We start from the raw sequence: 27,773 nt of genomic DNA, 5'->3' as shown, positions 1-27,773 counted from the left end.
ATACAAGCCCTGGAAGCACAGAGAGTCCCAAACAAAATGAACTCAAAGAGGCCCAGACCAAGACACATCATAATTAAAATGCCAAAGGTTAAAGACAAAAAGAGAATCTTAAAAGCAGCAAGAGAAAAGCGATTAGTTACTTACAGAGGAGCTCCTATGAGACTGTTGCTGATTACTCAATAGAAATTTTGCCTGCGAGAAGGAACTGGCATGAAATATTCCAAGTGATGAAAAATAAAGATGTACAACTAAGATTACCCTACCCAGCAAAACCATCATTTAAAATTGAAGGAAAGATGAAGAGCTTCCTAGATAAAAAAAAAGCTTAAGGAGTTCATTATCATCAAACCAGTATTACAAGAAATATTAAAGAGACTTCTTTAAGAAGAAGGGGAAAAAAGATAATAAATATGAATAATAAAATGGCAATAACTACATATCTATCAATAATTACTTTAAATGTAAATGGACTAAATACTCCAATAAAAAAACAGGGTAACTAAATGGATAGGAAAATAAGACCATACAGATACTGCCTACAAGAAATTCACTTTGGATCAAAAGACACACCCAGATTGAAAATAAAGGAATGGAAGAAGATACCTTATAAAAATGGAAAGAAAGAAAAACAAAAAGCAATACTTATACCAGACAAAATAGACTTTAAAACAAAGGCTATAGCAAGAGAAGAAGAAGGACCCAGTAATCCCACTTCTAGGTATTTATCTGAAGAAACACAAACACTACTTCAAAGGAACATGTGAATCTATATGTTCATTATAGATTCATTAGCATTATTTACAATAGCCAAAATATAGAGGAAACTTGGGTGTCCATCAATGGATAAAAGGATAAAGAAGGGGTGGTACATATATAGCTGAATATTACTCAGCCATAAAAAAAAGAGTGAAGTCTTGCCATCTCAAATAACATGGAGGAACCTAGAGAGTATTTTGCTGAGTGGAGTAAGTTAGACAAAGAAAGACAAATGCCATATGAATTCACTTACGTGGGGAATCTAAAGAACAACACAAACAAACAAATAGCAGAAACAAACTCATAGATACAGAGAACATTTTGCTGGTTGTCAGATGGGAGGCCTGGGGGGGTGGGTGAAAAAGGTGAAGAGATTAAGAAGTTCAAATTAGTGCAAAACAGTCACAGGGATGTAAACTATAGCATAAAGAATATAGTCAAAAATATTGTAATAACCCTGTATGGTGTCAGATAGATACTAGATTCATTGGGGTGATGACTTTGTAAGTTATATAAATGTTGAATCACTATGTTGTACACCTAAAACTAATATAATATTGTATGCCAACTTTAATTGAAAAATTAAAAAAAATATTTTAAAAAATGAGTACAGTTTCTCTCCCCCAAACAAATAAGCTTTAATACAACATATTGCTCAACAACACTGTGAAAACAGGGATTTATGAATCCTCACAATGACCTTCTTTATTGTTTTATTCTTTTACTATTCTTTTGATAGAAAGGAAAGCAACTCAAAAATACCAGGACTTTACATGGCTTGTTTAGTAAGTCTATAACTAAAGGAGCAGAGCCCAAGGCCTGCTATATTTGAACCAAAGACAAAGAAGACCTTCAAAGTTTTCACTAAGCTCCAATATGAATATAATTCTGGCTGTGTTTAATTGAGGATTTATAAAGAATACAGAAATTACAGTACAGTATTTAGAAGCTATTTTTCACCTCCTGAAAGATAAGATGCTTTTCTGACAAAAACAAGCATAGTACATTGAAATTCCCTTTTTTTTTGGAAAAAAAAAAAGAAAACTCATCCTAAAGAAAATAAAGAAATACCATTTTATTAATCTATTAATTTTTCAAGAATAAAGGCTTTTCATAGTCTTCATTATTTTAAAAGTCAAAATCTCCATTTCAATAGAGTGTTTTTTAAGGGGAGGTTAATGGAAGTTCTAATGAATATTTATGTCTAATTCTATCTGGATTTATCTGGTGACAGGACACAGAACCTTTTTATATGCTTTCAAAAATGTGTAGGCAACCTAACATGAAAAACAGAATTGGCATCACATTTAGATTGCTGGAGCTGAATGTACTCCAATAGAACATTTCAAAGGTCTTAAAATGATTATTATTTTTCGTGGTGACAAATGGTTTTCTCTCCAAGACACAATATAGCAAAATCAGTATTTATTTCATTACAGTCTAATTGAGCCTAAGATATTAGGTTTAAGCCTGTGGAGTATCTGAACCAGCAGTAGCCATTAAGAACCCAGCATCAGATTACTCCTCCTGTCAGCCAGTAAGTCAATAAATACCTATTGAACACCTATGTACACTGTGATGGATTCTGGGACACAACAGTGAACAAATCACGGATTCTGCTCTCAACTTCCAGTCTTCTTTCTCTCTTTGTCTTTTTCTTTAGGATCTAGGGGAGAATTCTGAAACCTGTTTTTGAGAGATTCTCCAGTGATCCTAATGTACTCAGAAAAAGATAAACACCCACATAGATGACAGACATACCTGTCAGGTTTCAGCCTAAGCATTGCTTTATACAGAGAACCTTTCTGACCGTCCTTCCTTCCAACAATACACACCTTAATCAAATTAGGTCAGACTTTCATGGACATCAACATTATGTTAATAAATACTTTCTTCCATTTATTTTAATTTAAACGAAAGGAGAGACAATGACTGAGAAATGAATACAGTTGGAAATATGTCTACAGTGGTTCATATTACAACCTCCGAATGATCTTAACAATCACACTAATGACCGTCAGTTTAATTCCCAATGTTTTTGTATGCAAGCAGCCAACTGACTAGATGCCAACAGACCCCGAAGTCTGTTAGAATTTTCATTTCTTAAAATGTAGTTCCTTACCTCAGGGCCTTTAGCTAATGGCATGAGTATGGAGAAATATTTCTCTGCTCTATGAGGAACAACAATGCAGGCATGATGATAAATTTGTCCACTTATCCAACAAATATTTATTGAGTGTCTGCAATACATTAGGCAGTGTTCCAGGCACTGGGGATACCGTGATATCTGCTAGGTTGAAATTTCTATTTGAGTACAGGTGGAATCAGAGAATAAACAAGTAAGCAAGTGTGCAGGTACGATTATTTCAGAGAATGCAAGTATTGTCAAGAAAATAAAAGAGGGTAAAATGGTGTAGAGAGTTACAGGTTTAGGGAATGGGGAGTTCTTCAGTTTGAATGGTCAGGTGTGTATCACTAGTCTCAGGGTTAGGAGAAACTCTGAGGTGGAGGCAACTGTGACAAACTGGAGAAGTGATTTGTCAGCTGAAATGAGCTGTGGTATTGATCTGTAGACTATTTTCACTTGGCAATGGGTGGGGAACTCAGAAGAGGTCGGGGAGACCATAATGATAAATGTGGCTTTTTAAGAGAAGCCAGAAATTTAGATTTCAAAAGGAAATTGCTTTTTTAAATGTCGGCAAATAATTAAAATTTAAAATATTTTGCCAATCAGCACTGTACCATTGGGAACCAAGTACATGGTTAGGGCTGGATTGGGGTAGAAGGCTGCCAGTGCTTTGAATCTTTGCCATAGGCCTTTCTTCAGATGTGGATTATTTAGGACTAATATAATAAAATAGTCTGACCTAAAATATTAATGGTAGATGGTGATATATCTTCCATGGATGATAGTTACAATTTACCCAGGACTTTTCATGAAATATGAACGATAAGGCATGGTTGGAAAGAGAGAGTGCTGAGCCAGAGTGGTCTGGCTCACTCTCTCTCAAGTCACAGCTATAGGCCTTCATCCATAATCCCTTTTATAATGTTCCTCTTACTTGTGGACACAAAAACAATGGGAACAAAATGAAAGGTAATTAGCATGATGATTAAGATCATTCAGAGATTCTTTTATGGAATACTGTAGGCATATTTCTAACTGTATTTATTCTCCAATTATCTCTTCTCTTTTGGTTTAAGTAGAATAAATGGAAGGAAAGAATGAAAATTGGGCATATAGGTTCTTTGCTTTAATAAAGAAATAGTATATAGATATTTTCAGTAATGCTTTATAAAATTAAATAAAAACAAATGCTTTAAAGCAGGAAGCAAATAATATTTGGCTATAGCATTTTTAGATCTGATCCTTTTTAGGTTTACTTGGGATCACTTTTCATTGCCTCTTTAGCTAACTCCTTCATCACTTCTCAGCATAAATGTCAGTACTTGGGTATGATTCTTGGAAAAATCATGACACATGGTGTTAATACCTCATCTTTTCTAAGTAGAAGCTTTATTCTTTCCACCTTGAAATGCAGAAAGTATTGTAAGCAATACTCTGGGTTTTTTTTTAAAGACTTTATTTTCTTAGGGAAGTTTTAGATTTACAACAAAATTGAGAGGGAGGTACAGAGATTTCTCATTTGTCCTTGTCCCCACATATGCACAGTCTTTTCTATTATCAACATCACTCACCAGAGCGGTACCTTTTTCACTAACAATGAACCTACATTGACACATCATTATCACCCAAAGTCCATAGTTTACCATAGAGTTCACTCTTGGTGTTGTATATTCTATGGGTTTAGACAAAAGTATAATGACATATATTCATCATTATATCATACAGAACATTGTCACTGCCCTAAAAATCCTCTGTGCTCTGCCTATTCAACTCTCCTCTCCCACCCTACCCTGGCAACCACTGACCTTTTTACTCTCTATAGTTTTGCCTTTTCCAAAACGTTATATAATTGGAATTACAGTATGTAGCCTTATTAGATTGGCTAATTTCACTTAGTAATACACATTTAAGCTTCCTCCATGTTTTTTCATAGATTAACAGTTTGTTTCTTTTCAGCAGTAAATATTGCATTGTCTGTAAGTACCACAGTTTATTCATTTACTAACTGAAGGATATCTTGGTTGCTTCCAAGTTTTGGCAATTGTAAATAAAGCTGCTATAAAGATCTACGTGCAGGTTTTTGTGTGGATATGTTTTCAACTCTTTGGGGTAAATTTTAAGGAGTGAAATTGATGAATTTTGTGGTAAGAATATGTATAGTTTTGTATCTATTAGTCCGCAAAGAAAAAAATTGACAGTCTTTCATTTGTTTATATGATTAAATGAACATTTTCTTCCATTATGTTTGTTTTACAGACAGGTGGTGATTTCTGATACACTCAACCAAGTTTTATTTTTCTTTCAATTCTTAAACATTTCAGATCTGCTAAAACTGATGTCCAACTATGGTTTTATTTTATCTTTTATGTTTTATCTACCATTATTCTGTTTGTTCGTTTGTTTTTTTCAGTAAAGGTGGGTTCGGCAGAGCTCAGACTGAGAGCCAGCTCCTCTATTTTCCCTTGGCATGTTCACATACACACACCTTTGTGAGGTTATTTAAAACTCTAAGAAGTGTTGGAGTGAAACACATGAAATTCCTTATAGTGGTTATCTATGGGGAGATGAGGAAGTTCAAATTGGGAGTGGTGTCAAATCATCTTAATCTTCTGTAATATTTTTAGTTTTAAGGGAGACTGTAGAAATGTAAAATTTACTTAAACATTAGTGAAATAAAACTTCATGATTATGAGGAATGAGGACAAGTATTTTATAAACACATGCTGCTTTATTCTTTTTAGTTTTTAAGTTGGAAGCATGATTTTACCTTTATTAAATCTTAATCCATCTGTTGATGTGCTATTACTTTAATGGAGCTCTAAAATATTAAAAATATATATTATATTGTTTTGCTTCTTGCTTTTTCAAAAGATGAAAAATTATTAAAAGTTGAAAAATTATTCACAAAGTTTAATTTGCTGAAATAGCACAATAAGCCAGTTACTTTTCTAAAGATAAAGTCTACGGAGTTAAAAGTTTACTTCTGTGTCACTATTTTTTTTTGAAAGTAATCAATTTATGAAAAAAACTCATTTCTCTGTGGTAGTTCTTACTGATACATCACATAATGATTTAATGCCTTAATTGGATTGTTAGGTAGGATTTAAATGATTCACATATAATGCTGAGAAAAAGCTTCCTCTTTAAGAACAGCTCAACATGATTCATCTTCTCCACTATATTTTAAGAAAACAAGAAAGAATAGAGCAACGGCTACAAAAGCAGATGGGACAAATACTTTAGAAGCTGTTTTGGTACCTATAAGTGTTATAGAACCACCTGCTATAAAAGCAAAGTAATGTTCATCATGATGGTCTTATACAGCTTAGCTGTTGGAAAAAGCTTCTTTTGGAAAGTAATGACTCTAAACAGGCTTAGCCACTTTTTCCTCTTGTATATGGCAGTTGAGTGAATACCATTTTTTAAAAATTGCATTAGTTTTTAAATATAAGTTTAAAAGAAAAAAGCTAGGGTATAACATAATTTTTACATCATTTAAAACCATTACTTGATATCTCAAAAAAACCCTTTTTTCCAATTCTAATTTTAGTGGCATAATTATAATACACGTTTTCAAGGGTTTTAGTAGTTGGGATCTATAGTCCAATTTATAATTCTACCTATGGAAACAAAGACTGTTATAAGTTTAATAAGACTCTGAGGAGTCTTATTAAACTTATTGTTTTCAGTCTTTTTCAGTGAGATATCAATTATCCACAGCAGATAGAACCATTGATCTCAACCTTGGCAGAACATTAGAAACACTTGGAGACCTTTTAAGACTCCCAGGGGCCACACCACACCCCGACCAATTACATCAGATTTTCTAGGGAAGGGTGGAACTCTGGAATCAGTATAATTTCCCCAGGAAATTTTGATGAGCAGATCTCTAAAACAATGGTTCCCAGCCTCCCTAAAGATAAAAATTACCTAGGTGCTTGTTAACAATACAAATTATTCCCTAATTATTGACCTACCAAATCAAAATCTCCAGGAAAAGGGTCTGGAAAGCTGTATTATTACTATTATTATTATTTTTTTAACAAAAGGCCTTAATTGATTCTTATTATTAAGGAAGTTTAGAAATATTTCTCTGAGTTAAGCTTTACACTCCATAAATAATAATGACACAAAATCACTACATTTAAAAAATTGTATCATGATTGAAAGTGCTATATTATCATGTTTAAAGAAATAAGGATCCATTAAAAGGACATCGGTTGGCCACAGAAGCACTGAAAAGAGCCTCTGAGAAAGTATAGCAGAGCTCAGGGCTCATTCAGCTCTGATGAGAGAAGAAAGTTTCCAGAATCAAGGATGTGTCTTTTGAAGGTATATCCTACTATGGAGATGGATGCTTTAGGCTCGAGAGAAGCCTGATGATTTTAAACATCAGAATCACGTAATTAACTCAACTTGCCCCTAGTCTCTGCTCAGCAAGCAACCTTTTGATTCAAGTTTGACTTCCTATGTAGTGTACTTGTGGAGACAGAAAATGCACTGGCTTGAGGGTAGAAATGTTCAGTTAAAGTTCTCATTATAAATCAATAACTTGGCACTCAGATTTTACCCATCAGTGTTCTGGACTTTCACGTGAATCCACCCATGGGAGATATAGCCTCTTTATGCTGTTAAGGTATAACTCAGCCTGCAGAGCTGAGGTGCGGTGAAAGGTAATGCCTGCCATTCTGTGTGGGAAAGACCTGCCTAGATAGACCTGCTATAGTCCCTTTCCTTTGAACTTTTTATCATTTACTTTCCTGATTATTGTGCTTTTTCTCTATTGCCCAAGGCATTAATCTGCTGGCGGTTGAGAGGGGTGGTGGTGGTGGTAGGAATTATAGGTGAGGGACTTTAGGGGATTAGAAAAGTTTCAGAAAAGATATAGAGGAAAAGACCAAAGTAACATTCAGTTTATGACAAACGAAATAAGACTATGCAGCAGGACTGGAACTCTGATGGACAGGATATTATTTTAAGAATGAATCTGCTAAATTTCTTTGACTTTTCTTCCTTCTTATTTAGTAGATTAAAAATGTAGCCTAGAAAACTAGGCCATAAGTTCAAGATCACAGAGTTTTCTTGTAGTGTAAAGAAAATACACAAATTATTAGAGAATAATTTGTCTTAAGATTTGTTCTTCTCTGTAGGAAGGGGATCTGATGCAGAGAAATCTTGCCCACTTTCCACCCTGGGTAATTAAGAAAAGAAGGAAGGAGAGAGAGAAGGTAAGAGGAGAGAAGAATAAGTTTAGTGCTAATTTTCTGCTCTTTGGGCTTTGACACGGGAGTGTGTGTGTCGCTGTGTGTTAAATATTCATTAAATGAGGTTAATGTGGAAAGTGAGCTGCTGTAGATTACTCTGGGACATGCCACATCAAAGTAAACTAGACTACACAGAATGATACAATGAAGGAGACATTAGGTCCAGGCTTAGCCACCTTCATTTGAGTGTGGCATAGTCACTGACTTGAGAGCAGTGTTCTTGTCTCGGTATCCACTCTAACAGGACTAGATGACCTCTGAGCTAGGGGTGATCTGCAGTGTCTGTGGGAGAAATGGAAGCTGTAACAAACACTCAAGGGTGAGAATGAGTCAGCCAGGAAGAGCTACCAGACTTTGACCAAGCCAAAAAAAGATCAGATCACAAATTATCTCAGCCCAGGCTTTAATCATTAATCCTAATGAGAAAAATAGTACCTAAGGAACAGGGAACACTGCTCATCCTGGAGACTAACAGAAGCAGAGGGCACTACCCCTGGCAATCTTGATTCTTTCCTGCCCCCATTAGGACATGTAAGCTCCCTCTTCTTATAACTGGTAATTCTCTTCCAATTACTGCCTGTTTTTCTGTTCCCCTTTACTTACTCACTTGAAAAAGTTAACCATATACTTCATCTCCACTTTTCTTTTCTTTTTTTTAATTGAACTCATTCCTCAGATTTTCTTTCCTATCATTTCACAGAAACTTCTCTTGTCAAGGTCACCCATGAACATGTCAAATCCAGTGGTCAATTTTCAGTTAATTTAATCAACCAAGCAGCTGTCTATACAAGGTCAGTCACTTCCTCTTTTTTAAAAATGCTTTCTTTTCTTGGCTTGCAAGTTACACATTATTTCTGGATATTCCTTCTCTACTTGAAAAAAATAGTGTAATGCTCCAGGATGCTCTCCTTGGACTGTTCTTCTGCTTAAGGCACACTCATCTCCTTGAATAATCCCATCCAGACTTGTGGCTTGAATTTCCCTCTATATGCCAACGAGTTCTACAGTTTTTTTTCTCTAGAATGGACCTTTTCCTCAACTCCAGATGTACAGATCCATCATCTCACTCAACATTTCCTCTAGAATATCTAACAAGCATCTCAAACTTAATGTACCATAAAACCAGCTCTTATTTTTTCCTTCTACACCTGCCTTTGTCTCTCCAGTTTCACCCTTCTCCAATAAATGACAATTCCATTTGTCAGTCGCTCAGGTCAAAATGCTTGGATTCATTCTTGGCTTCCCTTTTTCTTACATCTTCTTCATTATCCTGAAAGCAAATACTGTCAGTTGTGCCTTCAAAATATATCTAGAATCTGATTATTTCTTATCATCTCTACAGCTACCACCTTATTCCGCTGCACAGTTTCCTAGATTGCCCTGACTTCCACTTTGTTTCCCTACAGTGTGTCTTCCATAGCTTTCAGGGTGGTCCCTCAGGCTTGTCTAGATCTTGTGGTTAAAAAAAAAAAAAGAAAAATGTCACCAGGACTTGATCTATTATTCCATTTGTCAGTTCTACTTGTCCCTGTTTGACTTTATTTAGCATGGGAGCTCTTTCTACATTATGGACATGATGGCAGCTGGGAGCCCTAGACTTATCTCCACTCAGTTTGGCAATTCCAGGAAAAGGAAATATTTCTCCCTAAATTTAAATGTTAATTCAAGGATGATTGACTAACTTTGCTGGAATCATGTGTCATTCTCTGAACTAATCAAAGTGGCCAAGGGAATAAGGTACTCTGGCCATCCTGGGTCATGTCACTACTCTACTTTCTGGGCTGGATTGGGGGCACCATCATTCACAGCCTCATTGAGACAAACTTGAACAGGAGCAAGAAAACCACAGAAATCACAAAAAATTTAGGACAGACAAAAAATATAGTTAGATGCTATACTTTAATATATTATATTTGTTTGCTTGAACTGAGTTATTTAATTCCTTTGATCCTATTTCTCCATTTAGGGACAATAACACTTCACAGGGTTGCTGCGAGGTTCAAATGATTTTACACATATGAAGTTGCTTTGTAAAAACTGAAATTATAGACCTTATGATGTAAATGTTAGCTATTATTAAATTGAGATTAGACCATCAGAGGCAGATAAAATAGGGATAGATACAGAGGATGACCTTCTGTAACTTATAAAAATGGCATAGATGTGGACAAGTCAACCAAAGGATTAACACATCGAACAGAGAGAGAAGAATAAAAATCATCTCAAAGACCAAGCTGAATAGGATTGTAATGAGAATTGAAAATCTGTTTTTAGGTGTTGAAAGAGCCACTTTGGATATAACTTGTTTAGGGTATATACTATTTTGTAGTACTAGCTCCCTTAAATTGGAATTTTTTTTTTTTGCTTCCGTATGAATTGAACAATAAAACATAAAAATAGAAATGATATAAAATGGGGAAATAAATCAAATAAATAACAGAACTATGTTATATTGAAAACAACCATAATACAATTCCAGTAAGTACTAAGCAAACTCTTTTGAATTAAAATAAATGTAAATGATTAGTAAATCTTTATATGTCTAGTTGACATGGTTGGATTTCCTTCAGAAAGGGCAGGATGGAAAGCTGGAGTCCTTTCTGAGGGTTTCTGGTAGAAGAGGGCAATCAAGGATAGAGTCTTCTCATTTGTACCAGAGATCTGTGCTTCAATATTCAATATTCAAGGGGCCACCAGGGCCAGTGGCTCCCTTACTAGGTTAACAGAGACATAAATATAGCTCATACAAAACAAACAAATAAAAACTAATAGACACAGACAACATCATGGTGGTTACCAGAAAGGGGGCTAGGGGTGGGAAGTAGGTAGAAGAGGGTAAAGGGGGACAAATATATGGTGACAAAAAGATACTTGACTGGGTGATGAACACACAATGTAATATACAGATGGTGTATTATAGAATCATACACTTGAAACTCGTATAATTTTATTACCCAATGCCACTCACTCTAATAAATTTAATAAAATTAAAAAAAGAATACACTGAAAAAATATAGCTTATACAGCTCACCCCTAAGTTATTAATAAAATTATGTATCCAAGCCAACCTATTCAAGTCTTTTTTTGCAGGGGCGGGGTGCTTTATGTCAAAAAATAGTCGCTGATCAAATTGTTTACTATATGATTCTGGGCAAGATAATGACCTTTTTCTAGAGATGATTTATAATGCAACATGGAAATGTTCTGCTGAGGCATGCACGAAATGCTTTAGTAATAGAGAATAGAACAATGAACTCTGCCTGAGGTTCTCTGGGAGGGTTTCCTTAAAGACAAGAACAGGAGAGGGGTGGTGATTAAGACGAAGAGGAGATTCTAGATAAAAGATAAGTGGGGATAGGGAAGAGGTCTTTCAAGAGAAAATAGTGTGAACTAAGGGGCACAGAACTGAAAAAAGATCTGACATAATAGTAAATAGCAAGAAATTCACTGAAGTTGAAGCATAGACTGCATGAAGAAGAGAGGTGGAAGCTTTTGGGGCTGAATTAGTGAAGGAGTTTGCATTTCATTCTGCAGATTATGGAAAACCAGTCTGTGTTTACAAGCAAAGGGTGATAAGATTAACATTGTAACAAATGATGGCAAAGGAAATAATATCATTCCCTTTTAGCTTGTTGTCATTATATTTAAAAATTTATGTGGAGAAGCTTACCTTAATAAAGCAAGCAGGTTCTCAGGATCCCTTGGGGTAAGAGGACATTAGCCTTCTGCATCACCCCGACCCTTGCCTAGGAGGGCACGGGCAGTTCATCTAGGAGCTTATTGTCCCAGAGGAGAAGAATGGATCATTCAGGCAGAGGCATACTTGGAGAAGGTAGTTATACATATCGCTTTTCTACTCTTCTGATTTTGCACCAAATATTTTAATATTATGAAAATCATAGGTGAAGTATAGATTGCCACGATCCTCAGAGGTAATTCAGGTACTTCATGTAAAAAAGCAGATTTCATACGTGTTGTCCAGATTGTCCAAGAACTGAGAATTCTCAAAACATATTCTCTGTTGCAAAGAAGCCCAAAGGGATGTGGGTTCAAATAGTTTTTCATGTGTGTTCCTTACCTATATGTAAAATGTACTGTGAAACTCGAATACAGTAGTACATCCTTATAGGCAAAAAGACAAATAAAAATAGATGTGCAAGAATGTACAGAAACAAAGCACTAGAATTCTGATTCCAAGGAAGATATAATCTGTTCACCCAAGTGGATTCACTGTAATCTCCTTTTCTTCTCTATGAATAAACTACCTCATGAGACACTTCACTGCATTTCAGAGATTTAAACAGAACCAAGATACTCTGTTTTCATACCAGCCGGGCCATCCTCTGTTGTTTCTCATTCATTTATTTACTCATCCATTTTACCAACGAATACTTATTGAATGACATAAATATTTGTTGTGTGTGTAGATACTGGTGAGAAGATAAAGTAGATCTGTTTTCATAGAACTTCTTGTCAAGTGAGGGAGAAAAAAAATCTTAAATAAGCATTGAAATGAAAGTGCAGTTACTGCCATCTGGAGGCCAGCTTAGGCATCCCTGCCACCTGAGAGGTAGATAAGATGGATGGAATGCCCCAGACTCTTGTCCTGTGGGGTCGGACGCTCCATTCTACACACATCTGGGGCCGTCTCATGATCTCGGCTGCTGGCTTCTCCTTCTCAGTGGCAAAGCAGTCATTGCTTTGTGTCCTTTTTAAAGAAGATATTATCACATTCCTTCCGCAATCTCCATAGACACTCATTCACATAAAGCCTTTGTACATATCGCTGGCTTTAATAAAGACTATAGGTAATGAGGACAGCCCAGGGCATGGCTGCCCAGCAAATGGATATGAAAACGTATTTGGATATTCATGGTTTTGAAAGTTCATTCAACCACTTCATTTTCTCACTTCAATACTCTCTCTTCAACACTCAGCCTTCTACCCTCTAACTGATTCCTCCTTCCTCCACTTTCTTTCTCTCCTTTCTCTTCACTTCTGTTTCGACCACTGCTCAGAAGCAAGCAAGAAACCAATCACCACAAAAAACAAACACAATGACGGATAAACAAGTCCGAACACCTTTATTCTTTCGTGAAGTCTATTTTTTTTTTCTTTTATCATTAGGGCCCCCGAAGATACTCATTCTCTCTGAGTTATACCTTCTACTCCAAAGTTGTATCTATGTATTCTACTCAACATAGACATTCTCTATTCTAAGAGAAATTCTGTTCCCATCTCTTAAGATATATATTGCTAGTCGAGGATGCATGCTCTGACAGAAAAGTAGAGGTACAGTAAGTACAGTACTAGAATAGAGGACTGGATTTCAACTGAGAACATAGGGAAGGACAGCTTCTTAGAGAAAGAATAACATTTCTGAAGACTGCTAGCTAGACACAAAGTGGGGAAGAGCATTTCAAGCAGGGGAATGACATATGCAAAGGTCTATAGATGGGAAGGAGCTTGTTACACTGAAAAAATTGAAAAGAGAAGAGAATGGCTAGACACTGAAGAGAAGGAGAAGATGAAAGGGATGAGAATGGAGAGGTTAGCGGGAGCCAGATCTGATGGGACCATGTAGGCCACGTGGCTCCAGTTCTTAAGTTCCTGGCCCTTTTCTAACCAATAAAATGACTTCATGAATTGTTTTTTTCTGAACCTCGAGTTTATTGATTTTCGAAACAGAAACAGTTGTGCCTAAGCAGGCAAACTTGTGCGCACGCGTGCGCACGCACACACACACACACACACACACACACACACACACACACACGTGAATGTTACATAAAGCACCTTCCCTGAGGGCCATATAACTTGGCATTATTATGAAGTCAATCCTATAGCTGTAGACATGATTCTGGGTCAGCTGGGTAATTAGCTGAAAATTATCTTCATATTTATTTTCTCTCTACAGGAGTGTTTCCAGCACAGAAACCCAGAATATGAGACTTTTTGTAAGAGCTTAAAAAAAAAAAAAAACATTGCCTGCCAGCAGCACATGAATTCTCTATCACTTTTCAGGATTTGTATCTGTCCAGCTGACACACCCATTTTTCCCTGAAGAGCAAGTAGCTTCTTACTCTGCTGTGTGCCTTATTACCGTCAAGGCATGGCAGGAATAAATCTAAGTTCTGTTTACCACCAGGGTAAACTGCCCGCCTATGGCATACTTTAGAAAGCCATTTTTAGGGGTTCAGTATGTCCCTAAGTATTTACAGGTATTGAAAGTAACATGTACATTGTAGACATTATGCCCACTGCTTACTGCTGATGTTAATCTGGCTCATAGCACTTTGTACATCACAGTGTATTCATGTATTTATGATAATGTTTATTCTGTTATTTTCTGGAAATAAATTATTTTGTTTGCTCTCCCAATTCTATCTACACAGAGATACCTTACTTTCCTTTTTTACTCTTAGTTTTCAACTACTAATAACAATGCCTTTTAAGCTGTCTTTTTATTGAAAGTAATAAATTATGACATTCATCTGCAGGTGGCTCATCTTTGCATGAGAATCACCAGCTTACACAGTAGTACGCTCACAGTGTTGAGTATATAGGAATTCATTTTAGTAGCAATAACATTCGTTGACTTTAGAAAGAAAACTTTCCATTTATAGTTACTTGCTAGTCTTACACAATCGTAGCTTTCTATGTGGTATAATACTTTAAAATTAAGATATGTTAAAGTATCTTCAAGGAAGTAGTATCTTCTGTGGTTTTTCCTCAAAATGAAACCATTCACTTTGCTAAGATTGAGTTTGTTGGAGGTACTAAGATTCTATTCGGTCATCCTGTGAGTCAACGCTTATGGTAGAATCTTGGCTACTGGTATCAGCGGTTTCATAGGATTTTTGGTCTTTGGCGAAGTTGATGAAAACCTGATTTTTCAAGGGAAATAAAGCCATTAGTGCTTGGTAAACCAAAAGAAGAAATAAGGTTAATTCACCATGCATGCACACACACATACACATACAAAATAGGAGAGTAAATAAGAAAACTAGATTTTATAGGGGCATGCTCATACATATATACATATACATCTACAACTATAATTACATTTATAATCACAAGAGAAATATAAAGCTGTAATTGAATATCTACAGCCACATATCGATATCTTATATGATCTATATCAATATCTCTATCAAGTATAAACAAGGAGCTCAACCCAAGCTCTTATCAAATGCTTGTATGATGATGTGGAGAGAAATTTCACTAGTTTCAAGAATTAATGCACTAAAATAAAATTTGGATAGAAAGCCCATATTAACATTATGTTCAGTAAGCCAATTATTTAATAGACAGATCTTTTGTTTTTAAAAAATTATTAAAATTCATTAGTCATAGATTTATCTAGAAATATTGAGAACCTATTTTGTGTCAGATATGGTGCTGGTAGCTGGTTACAAGTCAAAGGCTAAATATTTAGTGTTGGAAAGCCATGCTTGCTTAAAAGCCCCCATAGAAAATTATCCGTAAATTGCAGCACCATATATTGACTCAGAGGTCCCTAAGGCCTCACCTTCAGACCCACTTCAGGGGCAGAGGCAATCAAATACTTTATACATCAGGTTGGTTGAGCTATGCAAAATTAATACACTGCAAAGATGATGAAGGATGCCCCGTGAAGCCTCGAGTTATTGAGTATAAATGTAATTAAGACATAATGTGAGTAAAACAAAAGAATTCTGCATTTGCCACTTTGGTTGCCTGAATCTAGTGGATCTAAAAGTCTGACACCAAATTCTCCCTAGAAACTCTCATTGTATTCTAATCCAGAAAGCTAATCAATAGAAATATTATTCAAGAAACACATCAAGATCCATGTAACTCACAAAGCGTCATCCCACTAAATCTAGTACTCCTATGCTATACAACTGACATTAGTATATTATTGCATACCAATTATAATTGAAAAAAAAAAACTCATTGAATTGTACAATGTAAATACAAACAACTAATTGTCGATTATATTTAGTAAAGCCAGAAAACTAAACTAAACTAAACTAAACTAAACAAACAAATAAACAAGGAAACACACCAATGAAAAAGTAAGAAAAGTGTTAAAAGCTATTTGTTTTACAGGTGAAAATAATGTTTTGTTGCTTTACATAGACATATAACTTGATGGATATAGATACCTTGTAGATACGAAAATTTTTCTTTCCTTCATTAAAAGTAGTTAATTCATTTAATATTTTTTCCTAACATCCCAAAATGCACTTAGAAATGAATTAAGCTAAGATTTTAAGGTACGAGATTAGATATTGCTTTGACTGAAAACAAATCAAATGTCAATGAAAAGAAATAGAATGTGTAATTATATGTAACATTGTGCATATAGATCCTGGTGTCCAGCTTACCTCTTCCAGGGTAGTCTGACTCACTAAGAAATTTGTGATATTTAAAGCAGTCTTGTTGGTTTCCAGCACATCAAAAATGTTTGCAACTCCTCCTGCCGTGACTGGTACATGATACTCTAGCATGCTGAGGTGCTGATCCTGTGGGAACCAAAGGGAAAAAAAATGTATTTTGCAATGTCAGGTAATACTGACTTGCCTAGACATACTTGAGTAAGAGCCAAAAAATAATACTGAAGTTCATTCCAGTGAAAATGACATGACAGTGTAAATAATGGGTATGTTTTGAAACTAACTTGCAAAGATGAGATGAAAAGTTCCATGAATTTCAAAGAGAAAACAAATTAAAAAGCTAATGAAAATTCTGAAGCATTCTGCATTCATGTGCACTTATAAAGCCATTATAGTCTTGCCTGGGAAAAAATACTATAGAATGGTATTTCAGATGTCAGATTACACTCAGCTCACATAAGCATTTTCAGAGATCAGTTTTAGAAATTTTATTTTTTTTAATGTAAGAATTGTAAAAGGCCAGGGATTAGATGCTCAATTTATATGGGCTAAAGAAGCTAGATTTCAAAAGCATTGTTTAGGAAATACCTCATCCAAATAACGCCACATGTTTTTCACAACTCATCCTAAAATTCTCTCCAACTTCTTTATGTTAATCCATAGTATTAACCATCTACTTACTAATCTATTTTTATTTTTTGGAGTATCTAACATCTTGCTTTTCTGCATATTTAATCAGTTACCATATCCTATTTATTTTCCTCTAAAATAACTCCCAAATTTAACCTTCCCTCTCTATTTGCACTCCCAATATAATCACCCTGAGGCTCATCATTCCACATCTGAGTTATTGCAAGTCTGAAGGAGCCTAGAATCTGTATACACTCATATCTTCTGTCACAAAGCAGCTGGATAATCTTTCCTAAATACTAGTTTGACCAGAATATTTACTTGCTTCAGAATCTACCCCTAAAACCTATATGGATCAGATCAAGACTGTATTTCAGCCTGGTGTTCAAGACTTCCATTATTGGAAACCCCTCTTCTCATGCATTTGCTCACTGCCTAGCCCCTCTCATTGACTTGTGTTTGCATCATACCTGTCACTGCAATCAGGCTATTTGACTTATTTTTTACTCCTAAGTTGCTGTTCTTGCTATTTCCTTTCTAGACAGCTAGAAACCACCACATACTTGTAAAGAATGATCTGTTTAGAAAAGAATAAGACTTTTATCATCACTGCATTTGTCTTGTACAACCCTGGTCCCATGAGGAGCAGACCAGGGCGAATGTAATCTTAGCACTCAGTGAATAAGCACAAAGTTCAACACAGAAATTCATTGAAAGAAAAAGTACAATGACCAAAATGATTTGTGCAAGAAAAGCTTCCTTTAATTTTTCAATTTGCTTTTAATTTAGACGATAGGAAATGGGCTTTGATATGAATCGTAAAATCTATTGTTTCTTGAAGAAGTCAGCCAAAATTCAAGAGGTTGAGGCAAAGGTATTTTGTAGAGATAAAAGAATTGTTTAAAAAATGTACTCTATGTTGCTCTCTACAATCACTTCACATTAATATGGGGTCTTATAGCTTATGAAGTATCTTTGTGGATATTTTATCACTTATTTCTCACACCAATCACGTGAAGTAGATGTAGATTATTCATGTGAAGTAGATTATTCCTTTTTTACAAATGAGAAAAATGAGGCTCAGAGATTTTCAAAGTCTTGCTGGAAATCACACAGGGAGAGCAGAACCTCAGCCCAAGTTTCAAGTTTCTCTTCACCATTCCACACCTGATTACCTTTTAAAAACAACCATTTGCCATATTCATCTTGTACAGATTACAATGACATCAAAGATGTTATATAAATGATAACTTTTTTTTTTCAATAAGTGAATTTATTTTAAGTATGTACTATGTGAGATATATAAGCATGTATCTCTATGTGTCTATTCCATGGATATGGTGAAATGAAATTAATTGTACAGTGTTTCAACTAGTGTGGGTCTTAAGAACTTTATTTCCAAGCAGTACTGCTCAAACCATGTGGGTTTATCTTCCAAATGAGGAAAATGAAGATTATCTCTTTCAGCTTTGACATTCTGGAACGCTATAATTTTCTTTTCTAAGAAAAAATGAGCTTGGTCATATAATAACTGTCATCCCTCAATTCGTATACTTACGTATATAACTCAACAACTAATACAGTATGGTCATAAAGCCTTTGTGAGGAAGAAATAGAAGTATGTAAAAAGACTATGTTACTTTAACTATAAAAATATAATTTTGTAAGTATATTTGAAGATATTTGAAGATTATATTTCAAGAATAGAATAATTTGAAGATTCTTTTCTTTCATACTGTGTGCCTCAGAGTATCTTATGAATCTTGAACTAACAAATATATTAAGATTAATAATAAAGCTACAATTAACTTGAAATTGGCAAACATCCACCATGATATTGGACTATCAAAACCAGTCAAGATTCACAAGGCAGAATATTCTCTTACTTACTTTTAAATAGGTTTTTGGAAAGTGCAGTTGCATGAATTTCGTGAGGGCCTCCATGCTAACTTTGGTATTCTTCACATGAACCTTGACAGTAAATCCTCGTCCAAACCTAGAAAGAAAAAGTGCAAACTACTATGTGAGTGACATTTTGCTGAAATAGCTCCCCTGGAATTCTAGATAATGAAACAGGACCCCAGCTGACCATACAGCCCCTTTTCTTATATAAAGACGGTCATTTTGCCATAAAAGTTCAAGGCATGTTGCAAACTGGAAATGGTACACTGCCACAATTTTAAAAAATTTATTTCTACCACTATACAAAGTCAGACTCTTCGGGAAAAAGCTGCATTAGAAAGAAAATATAAATCTTGGCTTTCTTTGACATCCATGAATTGGTAATTGATGTCAATTTCTGAGGTTAAATACTTTCTAATTTAAAGTAAACAAAGTCTTGAGAGTCAAGTCATTGGAGATTTGGTGTCAACAGCAAAGATTAACATCACTGAGGCTTTAAAAACAGATAAAAAATAGATATACTAACTAACTGTTGGCACCAAGAACAGAATTTGTAAACAAGTCACAAAAGACTCTCTGAGAACAACATATAAGGCCCCTTCCATCCTTTTTTCTTATCTTGGTTAATGTGATCTTATAAGAAAACCAGCTTATTGTACAGATAAAGGTATAACATCATGAAAGTATAAAGTGTGGAGATTAACATGGATAGATATACACATATATGTGCTCTGGCAAGTATAAAATATTAATTTAATTTTAATTTATTAGTATGATATTTATGCACATTTCCCCACTGTATTCTTCACTAAAAGGTTTTGAATGTGGTAAAAATGTTAAATAGCTACTGAAGGCCTGTGCAAATGGCAAAGGAACATGCTAGATAAAAATCCATGGCTTCATGTACCTGTCAAGGTCTAGTTTGCTATTAAAACTCTTGAAACTGCTTCCTGAGGGTGTTTTGGTGTGGATTAATTTTTTAAAAGATTTTAGGGCTTGTAGGTTTGGGGGTTATTAACTAAAAATACATCTAACACTTACTAACATATTTTAACTTTAAGATGAGTCCATAATTAACTTCCCCATATCAATTTTACTACTAATTGATGCACAGCCTCCTGATATAAACCTAGAAGGTGAGAATAGTACCATTAGATCGATTATCCTACATCATATGTTGAACAACACATTTGTTCTTCACCTGCTCTTTATATGCTGCAAAGATCCAATACACTGAAACCTTCCATTCACCATAATGGCCAGCCTGGTACAGAGAGCTTCACATTCTTCCATGCTGAAAAATAGCAGAATCACATCAGAGTTCTGGGCACAAAAAACTGGGTGTAAGTTCACAAACATAAGCTTAACTGTTTCATTATGGCACCTTAAAAATACTGTTTTAGTTCCTTAAAATGGCTTTTCCCTTGAAGAAGAAAAAAAGTTTAAAGATAAGTTATATGTCTTCACATGGGATTTTTTACTGTTTATTCTCAAACTTGGGCCTATCTCTCTCACCAGGAGTGCCTTCTCTATCTAACACATTATTTCTTTCAAATTCTTTCAAGCTTTGTCGTAAGTAAGGCCTGTGTTTCCCAAGGAATGTTCCCAAAATGACATTGAGCTTTTTTTCATTATGCTTTGTACTACCTGTTCAGTTGGCTTTTATGCATTTGTATTTATAACTAGTTAACCTGTACCTGACTATATAATTACTAATTTCATGGACTATAATAACTAGAGCAGATTTTCAGTATCACCCTGTCCATTTCATATCAAAGTTCATGGAAATTAAATGATTGGCTCCAAAATATAGAGTATACTGGGGCAAGGCCAGGCTACAAACAAGTCTCTTGATCATAAACAAATCTAGTACTTTTTCTACTATATGATAATTATAACAAAAGGGTGAACTTAATACTCTTTTGCCAACCTTATAAGAAAGGCAGATAAAATGTTTTAGCAGCTGTTTTTACTTAATTGGTCTGAAGGGTCTACCTTCAAGAAGGAGACCTGTGAGCTGGTTCTTAAAAAATTGTGAAAAGACTATTTCCAATGGAAAGCACAGCCAAAGAAAGGATATGGTGACAGGAAAGGTCAACGAGTGTATGTGGAGGCACAAATCATTAAGATTGACTGATAGAAGATGGTGTCATAGGAAAAGAAGGCTAGCAATTTAGATGAGGTCAGATAATAAAAGGCTTTGCGCAATAAGCTAAAAGATGCTGAACTTTATGTGATAGGCAATAGGGAGTCATACTTGAGCTAAGGAGTTCTAAATCATAAGAAATTTGTTTTTAGAAAGATTGCTTAGACCCCGTCCCACCTCAGGAGCTGGATTCTCACCATGAAACCTGCCTCAGTTGCTTCAAAGAATATAAACAGAAAATGCTTCCAACTCATTGTGGACATTTATTATTGATATATATTACATGGATTATCTGTTCCCATCTATCACCCTAAAATCATGTCATTTGACCTCAAACTCCCTGCATGCATCTACCTGTGAGATGTGAGGATGACGGAACATTTATTTTGTACTTCTTCTGAAATGATCTTCCAGAGGTGCCTTTTTGACTTAGGATCCATCCCAGAGCTTGGCTCATCCTTAATAGAAAGTTACAAAAAAAAAAATTATATATATATATATGTATATCAAATTAATTAATTTTTCATGAGGTTTTTACTTGAATCACTCTATCTCACTTGCCTAGAACAGAAATCACTTTACAAAGTCTTGTGACTAACTTGTTTTATACTTAATAGGCTCCTTTCTGCTGCTGTCAAAAAGCTCAAAATTAATCATTTAAAATTGTCAATCTATTTTAAAAAGTATCTCATTGAAGTTGACATCCTGTTACTTTACACTTGTCTCATATTTCTTTGGAAAAAAATCTGCTTCAATTACTGACAAAGCAGAGTTTTTACATTTAATACTACATTGTCACTTGTATTTGAAGCAACAGCAACAAGATTGCTGCCTTGCTCCTAATAGTAGAATTGTGTCTGTGAGTGATAATATGCTATGTGAAGTGGAAAGAACGCAATTTGATTTTTCAGTAATATGTTTGAGGTGTATTTTTAGTTTTATGTTCTTAATTGAAATTTAATACTCCTTGGGGAAATAACCATAAGCTTTGCAGAAACTGCCAAGTAGAAAGATATAAATTATATTTTAAAAGTAAATGATATTTCAAAAAATTGTTCAAACATAAAATTAGAAATATAGGAATGGATAACCTAAGCAAACAATAATAGGGCCTGACAGATGATTAAACAAGATTAGATAAAAACTAAAAATAGAATCTTTAATGGAAAAAAAAAGTGGGTACATGGGATCACCAGAGGCTTGTTTTTATAGTGAGGGATTAAATTTAAATGTAAAGAAAGGAATGAGTATTAGTTTAGGGGAACAGTGAATAGTGCATTGTCTGATTTGTGAAGACAATAGTATTTATAGTAAATGCACATAGAAGACACTATGGTGTCTTTCTCTCATAGCCTGTACTTCAGTTAGACTCATTAATACATAACATTTGCATAGCGCTTTCAACTTTTTGAAGTACTTTATGTCTATCATCTCACAGGAGCCTAAGGATTGTTTCGTTCAATTTAAGGGACACTTACACAATAGAATTCCTTTATAAGCATCGATTGGCAGGAATATAATGCATTATAAGTTTCTGATATTACAGAAAGACGGGCTGTGCATCACTCTGTCTGGGCAGTTTACATGAATTGATCCTCTGTATGACTTAATCCCTAGTATAATGTGATTTATAAGTGGATTTTCATTACATATAGTCAAGGCTTTTTTCTTTTTTTTCTTTCTTATTTGAGTTTGGAGATTCTGAAATGAAGGAGATCTTGCAAAATAAGGGCAAACTTATTTCTGTGAAATAAACACCTTTTACAATATTTGATTTGTGGAGCAGAATGCTATGTTACTCCTGTGTGTAATTTACATTTCCAGGTGATTGACTGAATTTTCCAGTTCTTAGGAAAGTATAAATCTTGAATGCATATTTTGCCTTCAAAAAATCCAGAAAAAATAGAATGTTATCTATCACATCCCAGGCTAGGTAACTCATATTTTTAAGTAACAAGGAAATAAATTTTTTAGCACAACACATTGTTTTAAAATGTGTCTTTCCTTCTTTCTAGAAGTTTAAACGTATGTTAGTTCACCTGATCAGTTACTAATAGAACCAATTTCTTCAATAACTGAGAATCAAATTCCCCCATATTCCATAATTTTACTTACTCATTTATATACCCTGAATATGTTCCAGCTACTTCCCATTCCCACGCCAAGTGTTTCCTCTGAGAGCAACTGTAACACAGCTGCAGACAAAAACATTTTTGAGGATGTACTGTTGTGGCAACAAATTATATGCTGATATAAATTCCCTGAATGAGATAGCGTAGGTAAAGTGTTTTGCAAAATAACCAGCATATAATGAGCCCTCCATGAATGTTTATTTCAATAAAGAGAGTGAAATGTTACACACACAATTGGATGTGTGGTTCTAATTATGTAGTAGCCTTTTTCACAATGACTCTCTTACCAGCAGTAGAATGGAAGGTTTCCCAATCAAGGCCAGTGCAGTGGATAATTTTCTTTTTGTGCCATAACTGCACATCGAGGTAGCTCTGTCCTTGTAGGGCATCAAGTGAAGTCTCCGTAGGAGTTTATGAACAGTCTGTGGGCAGAAAAGAGGAGTTAGGTTGACCTCCTGCTAAAACCCTTAATGCACTAATCAGAAAAAAACTGTGAAAAGAAAGTTCTATAACGAAGACATACACACCTGAAAAATTCAGACATTTAAACTTAATATAGATTTTATTTTTATTTTCAAAAGTCTACTTAAAAATTAATAGTCATTAAAGAGATAAAAACAATTCCATGGAGGCTCATTTTCAAGTGGAATTCCCTCCTCCCCAAGTGTGTGTGTGTGTGTGTGTGTGTGTGTGTGTGTGTGTGTGTGTGGTTATGATTCCAAATTGTTCTTTCTGCTACAGAAAGCCCTTTATAAACTTAAAAATGGTAAAACAGAAATTGGCCCTTCTTAAGGCAGTTTTCTTGTTAACTGTCATCACTATTTCATCTTTCTTCTTACTGAAGAGTGAGTTGTCACAAACTCTTTAAGTCTTTAAAAAACTGACCCACTATCAAACTTTAGCATATTAACTGAGGAATCATAGATGCTTGTGGCTATTTCTACAGTTAAATGGTGGAATCCTAAGAAGATTTTGACAGATCCCTGGTGTTGCAAAAATAGAGGAAATCACCCCAAAGGTTAGCCATTCCATTACAAAGGAAAATAATTGTAGCAGAGTGCAAAACCACATAAAAATCAAATTGGAAGCTATTCTATGTTATTAGGGCATTTCGTAGGTAATTCCATGTTTTAATATTTATCTGGACCCTAAAGGATGTACAGGCATCATCAACCATAGCTCAACCCAGAGCCAAGGCAAGTGTGATCTTTTATTTGATAGTTCTTAAAAGGTAACTGAATGATCACTAAACCATGGAGCTTCTAAATCTGGGTTAAAAAATAAATAAATAAATCTGAGTTCACAGGTGTGTATGTGATATACACGATCAACCCAATACTATATCCATTATCATTATCAGGTGGAAAATGTCATAGCTTTCTAGATGTCATTTTGTTTCTTGAAGGTAGATGGGTAGGAAGCAGAAACAACGTTCTTTTTTTTTTTTCGGTTACAATTGACATTCAATATTATGTTATATTAGTTTCAGGTGCACAGCATAGTGGTTAGACATTTATATAATTTACAAAGTGATCCCTCTGACTACTCTAGTACCCATCTGGCACCATACATAATTCTTACAATATTATTGACTATGTTTCCTATGCTGTACTTTACAACCCCATGACTATTTTGTAATTATAAATTTGTACTTTTTAATCCCTTCACCTTTTTTTATTCAATAATTATTTTGAAATGAACTAGGTTTTCCAAACTTATACTCACTTCTTTAATATCTTTTTCTGGAATTCCATGTATCCTGGCATAGAAATACAGATGTTCTTCCACAGTCACCAGATCATCTAAGGCATCTTCCTGAGGGCAGTAGCCAACTAATGAGCTATGAGAGTCAACATGAGCCAGCGATCTGAATTGAGAGAATCAAAAACACACATGAGTTTCAAAAGATATTTCCCTCCTAGAGTCCAAATTTTGGGAAAGTAGCTCTATTTTTCTGGTCATGGTGAAGGGTGATTCTGATAAAAACGATAAAATAATCCCACCATCAAAGTTACACTTTAAGGTTTAAAAAATTCTACTAAGGATTTATTAATATAACTACAAAATAACATAAAGAGTTCATTTTAACTATTTTTCTCATTCAATTATGTTGTGCTTAGTAAGTTGAAGCATTCATTTTTTTTTATACCCAGTCTTATTTCTGATGAGAATGTTTCCACTTGAAGGAATTATGTCTCCAGTCAGCATCTTGAAAATTGTGGTCTTTCCTGCTCCATTCACCCCAAGAAGGCCAAAGCACTGGTGTGGGGGAGAAAAAAAGATGTAAATCTTAACTAAATCAAAGACATGTTACTATTGTATCTCTTTCCTTCTTCTTGGGTGAAATAAATTACTCTAAAAAATAAATCACTGGAATTATTATTCATGGGTATTATAGCATTCTTTTGGCATTTGATAAAACTTTCTCTTTTAAAACTAACGGGTACTTATGTATCTTTTCTTCCTTTAACAACATCTGAATGAACATTTGTGTGTCTGTGTGCATATATATATATGTACATATATATATATCGCTTGTTTTATATATATTATAGGATTCCTCTGCATGACATGACAAAATACCCAAGTAAGATATACTAACCTGACAAAGTAATTATATTTATAGATTTCACATTATTCATACAAACTTTAATCACAAGTTTACTGAATAAGCTACTGAATCAATAATTTCTATATGCTGTTGAATAAATTTGATGCTCTTTACTTTGAAGCTCTGCTCGGAATATTAAAGGAAATGCCCACATTCCCTCTCTCTTTTCAAAACTGCCTTAATATTGCTTCTGTGAAAACGGCAAAAATAAATATGGACGCAGTCTAGGACCTCACTATGACAACTGATTTCTTTACATTGTTTTTCGAAGAGGCTTGGAAACTAAAAGTTGAAGAGAGCCCCTGTACAGGCTTCTTGACTAGAAGTCCACCCCAAGGAGGACAGTAGCCTGGGAAGGGGACAGAGACTCAGTTTGTGGTGGATATTCCGTGCCAGAAGAGAAGACCTATAGGGTGGGTAACATATGGACACTTGTAAGTTTTATATATAGAATCTATCAAAATATTCAGAAGTTGGCTTTCATATTTCTAGAAAAAAAAATTAAAGAAAGAAAAAGATTTTTATTCATTAGTTATCATGCCCAAATTAAGGACAATTAGAAACTAAACATTGTTCCTTACCTCCCCCGCAGGTATCCCAATGCTGATGTTGTTTACAGCTATAATCTTTTTGTGGATAAGTTGGTAGGTCTTTGTGAGACGATGGAGTTGGACCAGGTCAAATTCATCTGCACCATTCTCAACTCTTAATCTCTCAGCCCGCACATCTTCATCTTCATCTATTGTCTCAATTACAGGTGAAGAATTAAATTTTCTGAAGAAGAGTCTAAAAAATGGATCCAATGATTTTGCATCAATGATTTTGAAATGGCCCCACTCAATTTTGACATGTTTTAATGGGTTGTCACTTTATTAAAAATGTGCTGTCACAATACGAGGTTTGTTTTAACTGTTATGCATTATGCTACTTAAATAACTTAAAAATTAGTATGAATTCTCTTCACCATATTTGCTTTGATATTTGGAAAATGGCTTTTGCTTTCTATGCTTACATGCTTATAGATTCACTGTTACAATTCAGATTCCTAACTTTAGTAACACGGAGGTCAGTGGGTTTGCGAGTTACTTTCTACCAGAACCAGAGCTACTGATAAGACTCACACTTACAACTCTATAATCAGTGATGACCGTTTTTTTTTTAATTCTCTCTTTTTCTTATATCATCAATAATATGAATGTTATTCTATATTTTTTTAATGTGAATGTCTTACCTAGTATCTACCCAATATATTAAGATTATAAACCCCGAAAACTCACTAAGTCTCAAACCCACTTCAGTATTTTGTCTAATGAATAAATATCAAAGTATACCAAACCAAACCAAATTTAAAAACCCTACAAATCAATTCAGGTCTTCCTTCCAATGTTCCTGTCTCTCTTAATGATATCCTCAAAATTCCAACTGTGATGTTTTCTTTGAAGTTTCTCATTCCAAAATCCACTCATGCAGCCTTGGAAATGCTTAATATTATCTAGTCATTGTCATCGATCATTTTCTGTCTATTTCTATTACTATCACAAGCTTTCACTCTTTCTCACCTAGATTTCTCCAGGAACCTCAAACTGCTGCAGGGTCTTTGACTCTTCCATTCCCATCTGCACTACCTCCATAAAAATCACACCTCCTGAAGCACCATGTGGTCACGTTGCTCTCTGTTCAGAAACCTTTAGTGCACTACTATTTGTTGAAAAAGGTCCAAATCATATCTCTTTAACCAAGGATTCAATAAACTCCATAATCTCCGAACCACATACTTCAGCTTCTACTATTTATTTCATTACATTTATTCTATGTTCTCAAAT

General features: G+C 34.7%; 1 protein-coding gene across 1 annotated transcript in view; it reads right to left on the bottom strand.

The window, feature by feature from the left end:
• Positions 1–14,874: 14,874 nt before the first annotated feature.
• ABCA12 (ATP binding cassette subfamily A member 12) overlaps positions 14,875–27,773 on the bottom strand; it is a 165,699-nt gene continuing 152,800 nt past the window's right edge. Inside the window, exons 45-53 of the mRNA XM_011358645.1 lie at positions 26,532–26,736; positions 25,489–25,598; positions 25,065–25,206; positions 23,627–23,761; positions 21,562–21,665; positions 20,263–20,355; positions 19,050–19,155; positions 16,521–16,658; positions 14,875–15,035 (exon numbers count right to left, since the gene is read on the bottom strand). Of these exons, the coding sequence (XP_011356947.1) occupies positions 14,928–15,035; positions 16,521–16,658; positions 19,050–19,155; positions 20,263–20,355; positions 21,562–21,665; positions 23,627–23,761; positions 25,065–25,206; positions 25,489–25,598; positions 26,532–26,736 (1,141 nt within the window). The 3' untranslated portion in view covers positions 14,875–14,927. The remainder of the gene's footprint in view (positions 15,036–16,520; positions 16,659–19,049; positions 19,156–20,262; positions 20,356–21,561; positions 21,666–23,626; positions 23,762–25,064; positions 25,207–25,488; positions 25,599–26,531; positions 26,737–27,773) is intronic.

This window comes from Pteropus vampyrus, unplaced genomic scaffold, assembly GCF_000151845.1.
Source record: "Pteropus vampyrus isolate Shadow unplaced genomic scaffold, Pvam_2.0 Scaffold42, whole genome shotgun sequence".
NCBI classification, from domain to species: domain Eukaryota; kingdom Metazoa; phylum Chordata; class Mammalia; order Chiroptera; family Pteropodidae; genus Pteropus; species Pteropus vampyrus.
This window is presented reverse-complemented; position numbering and strand designations above follow the sequence as displayed.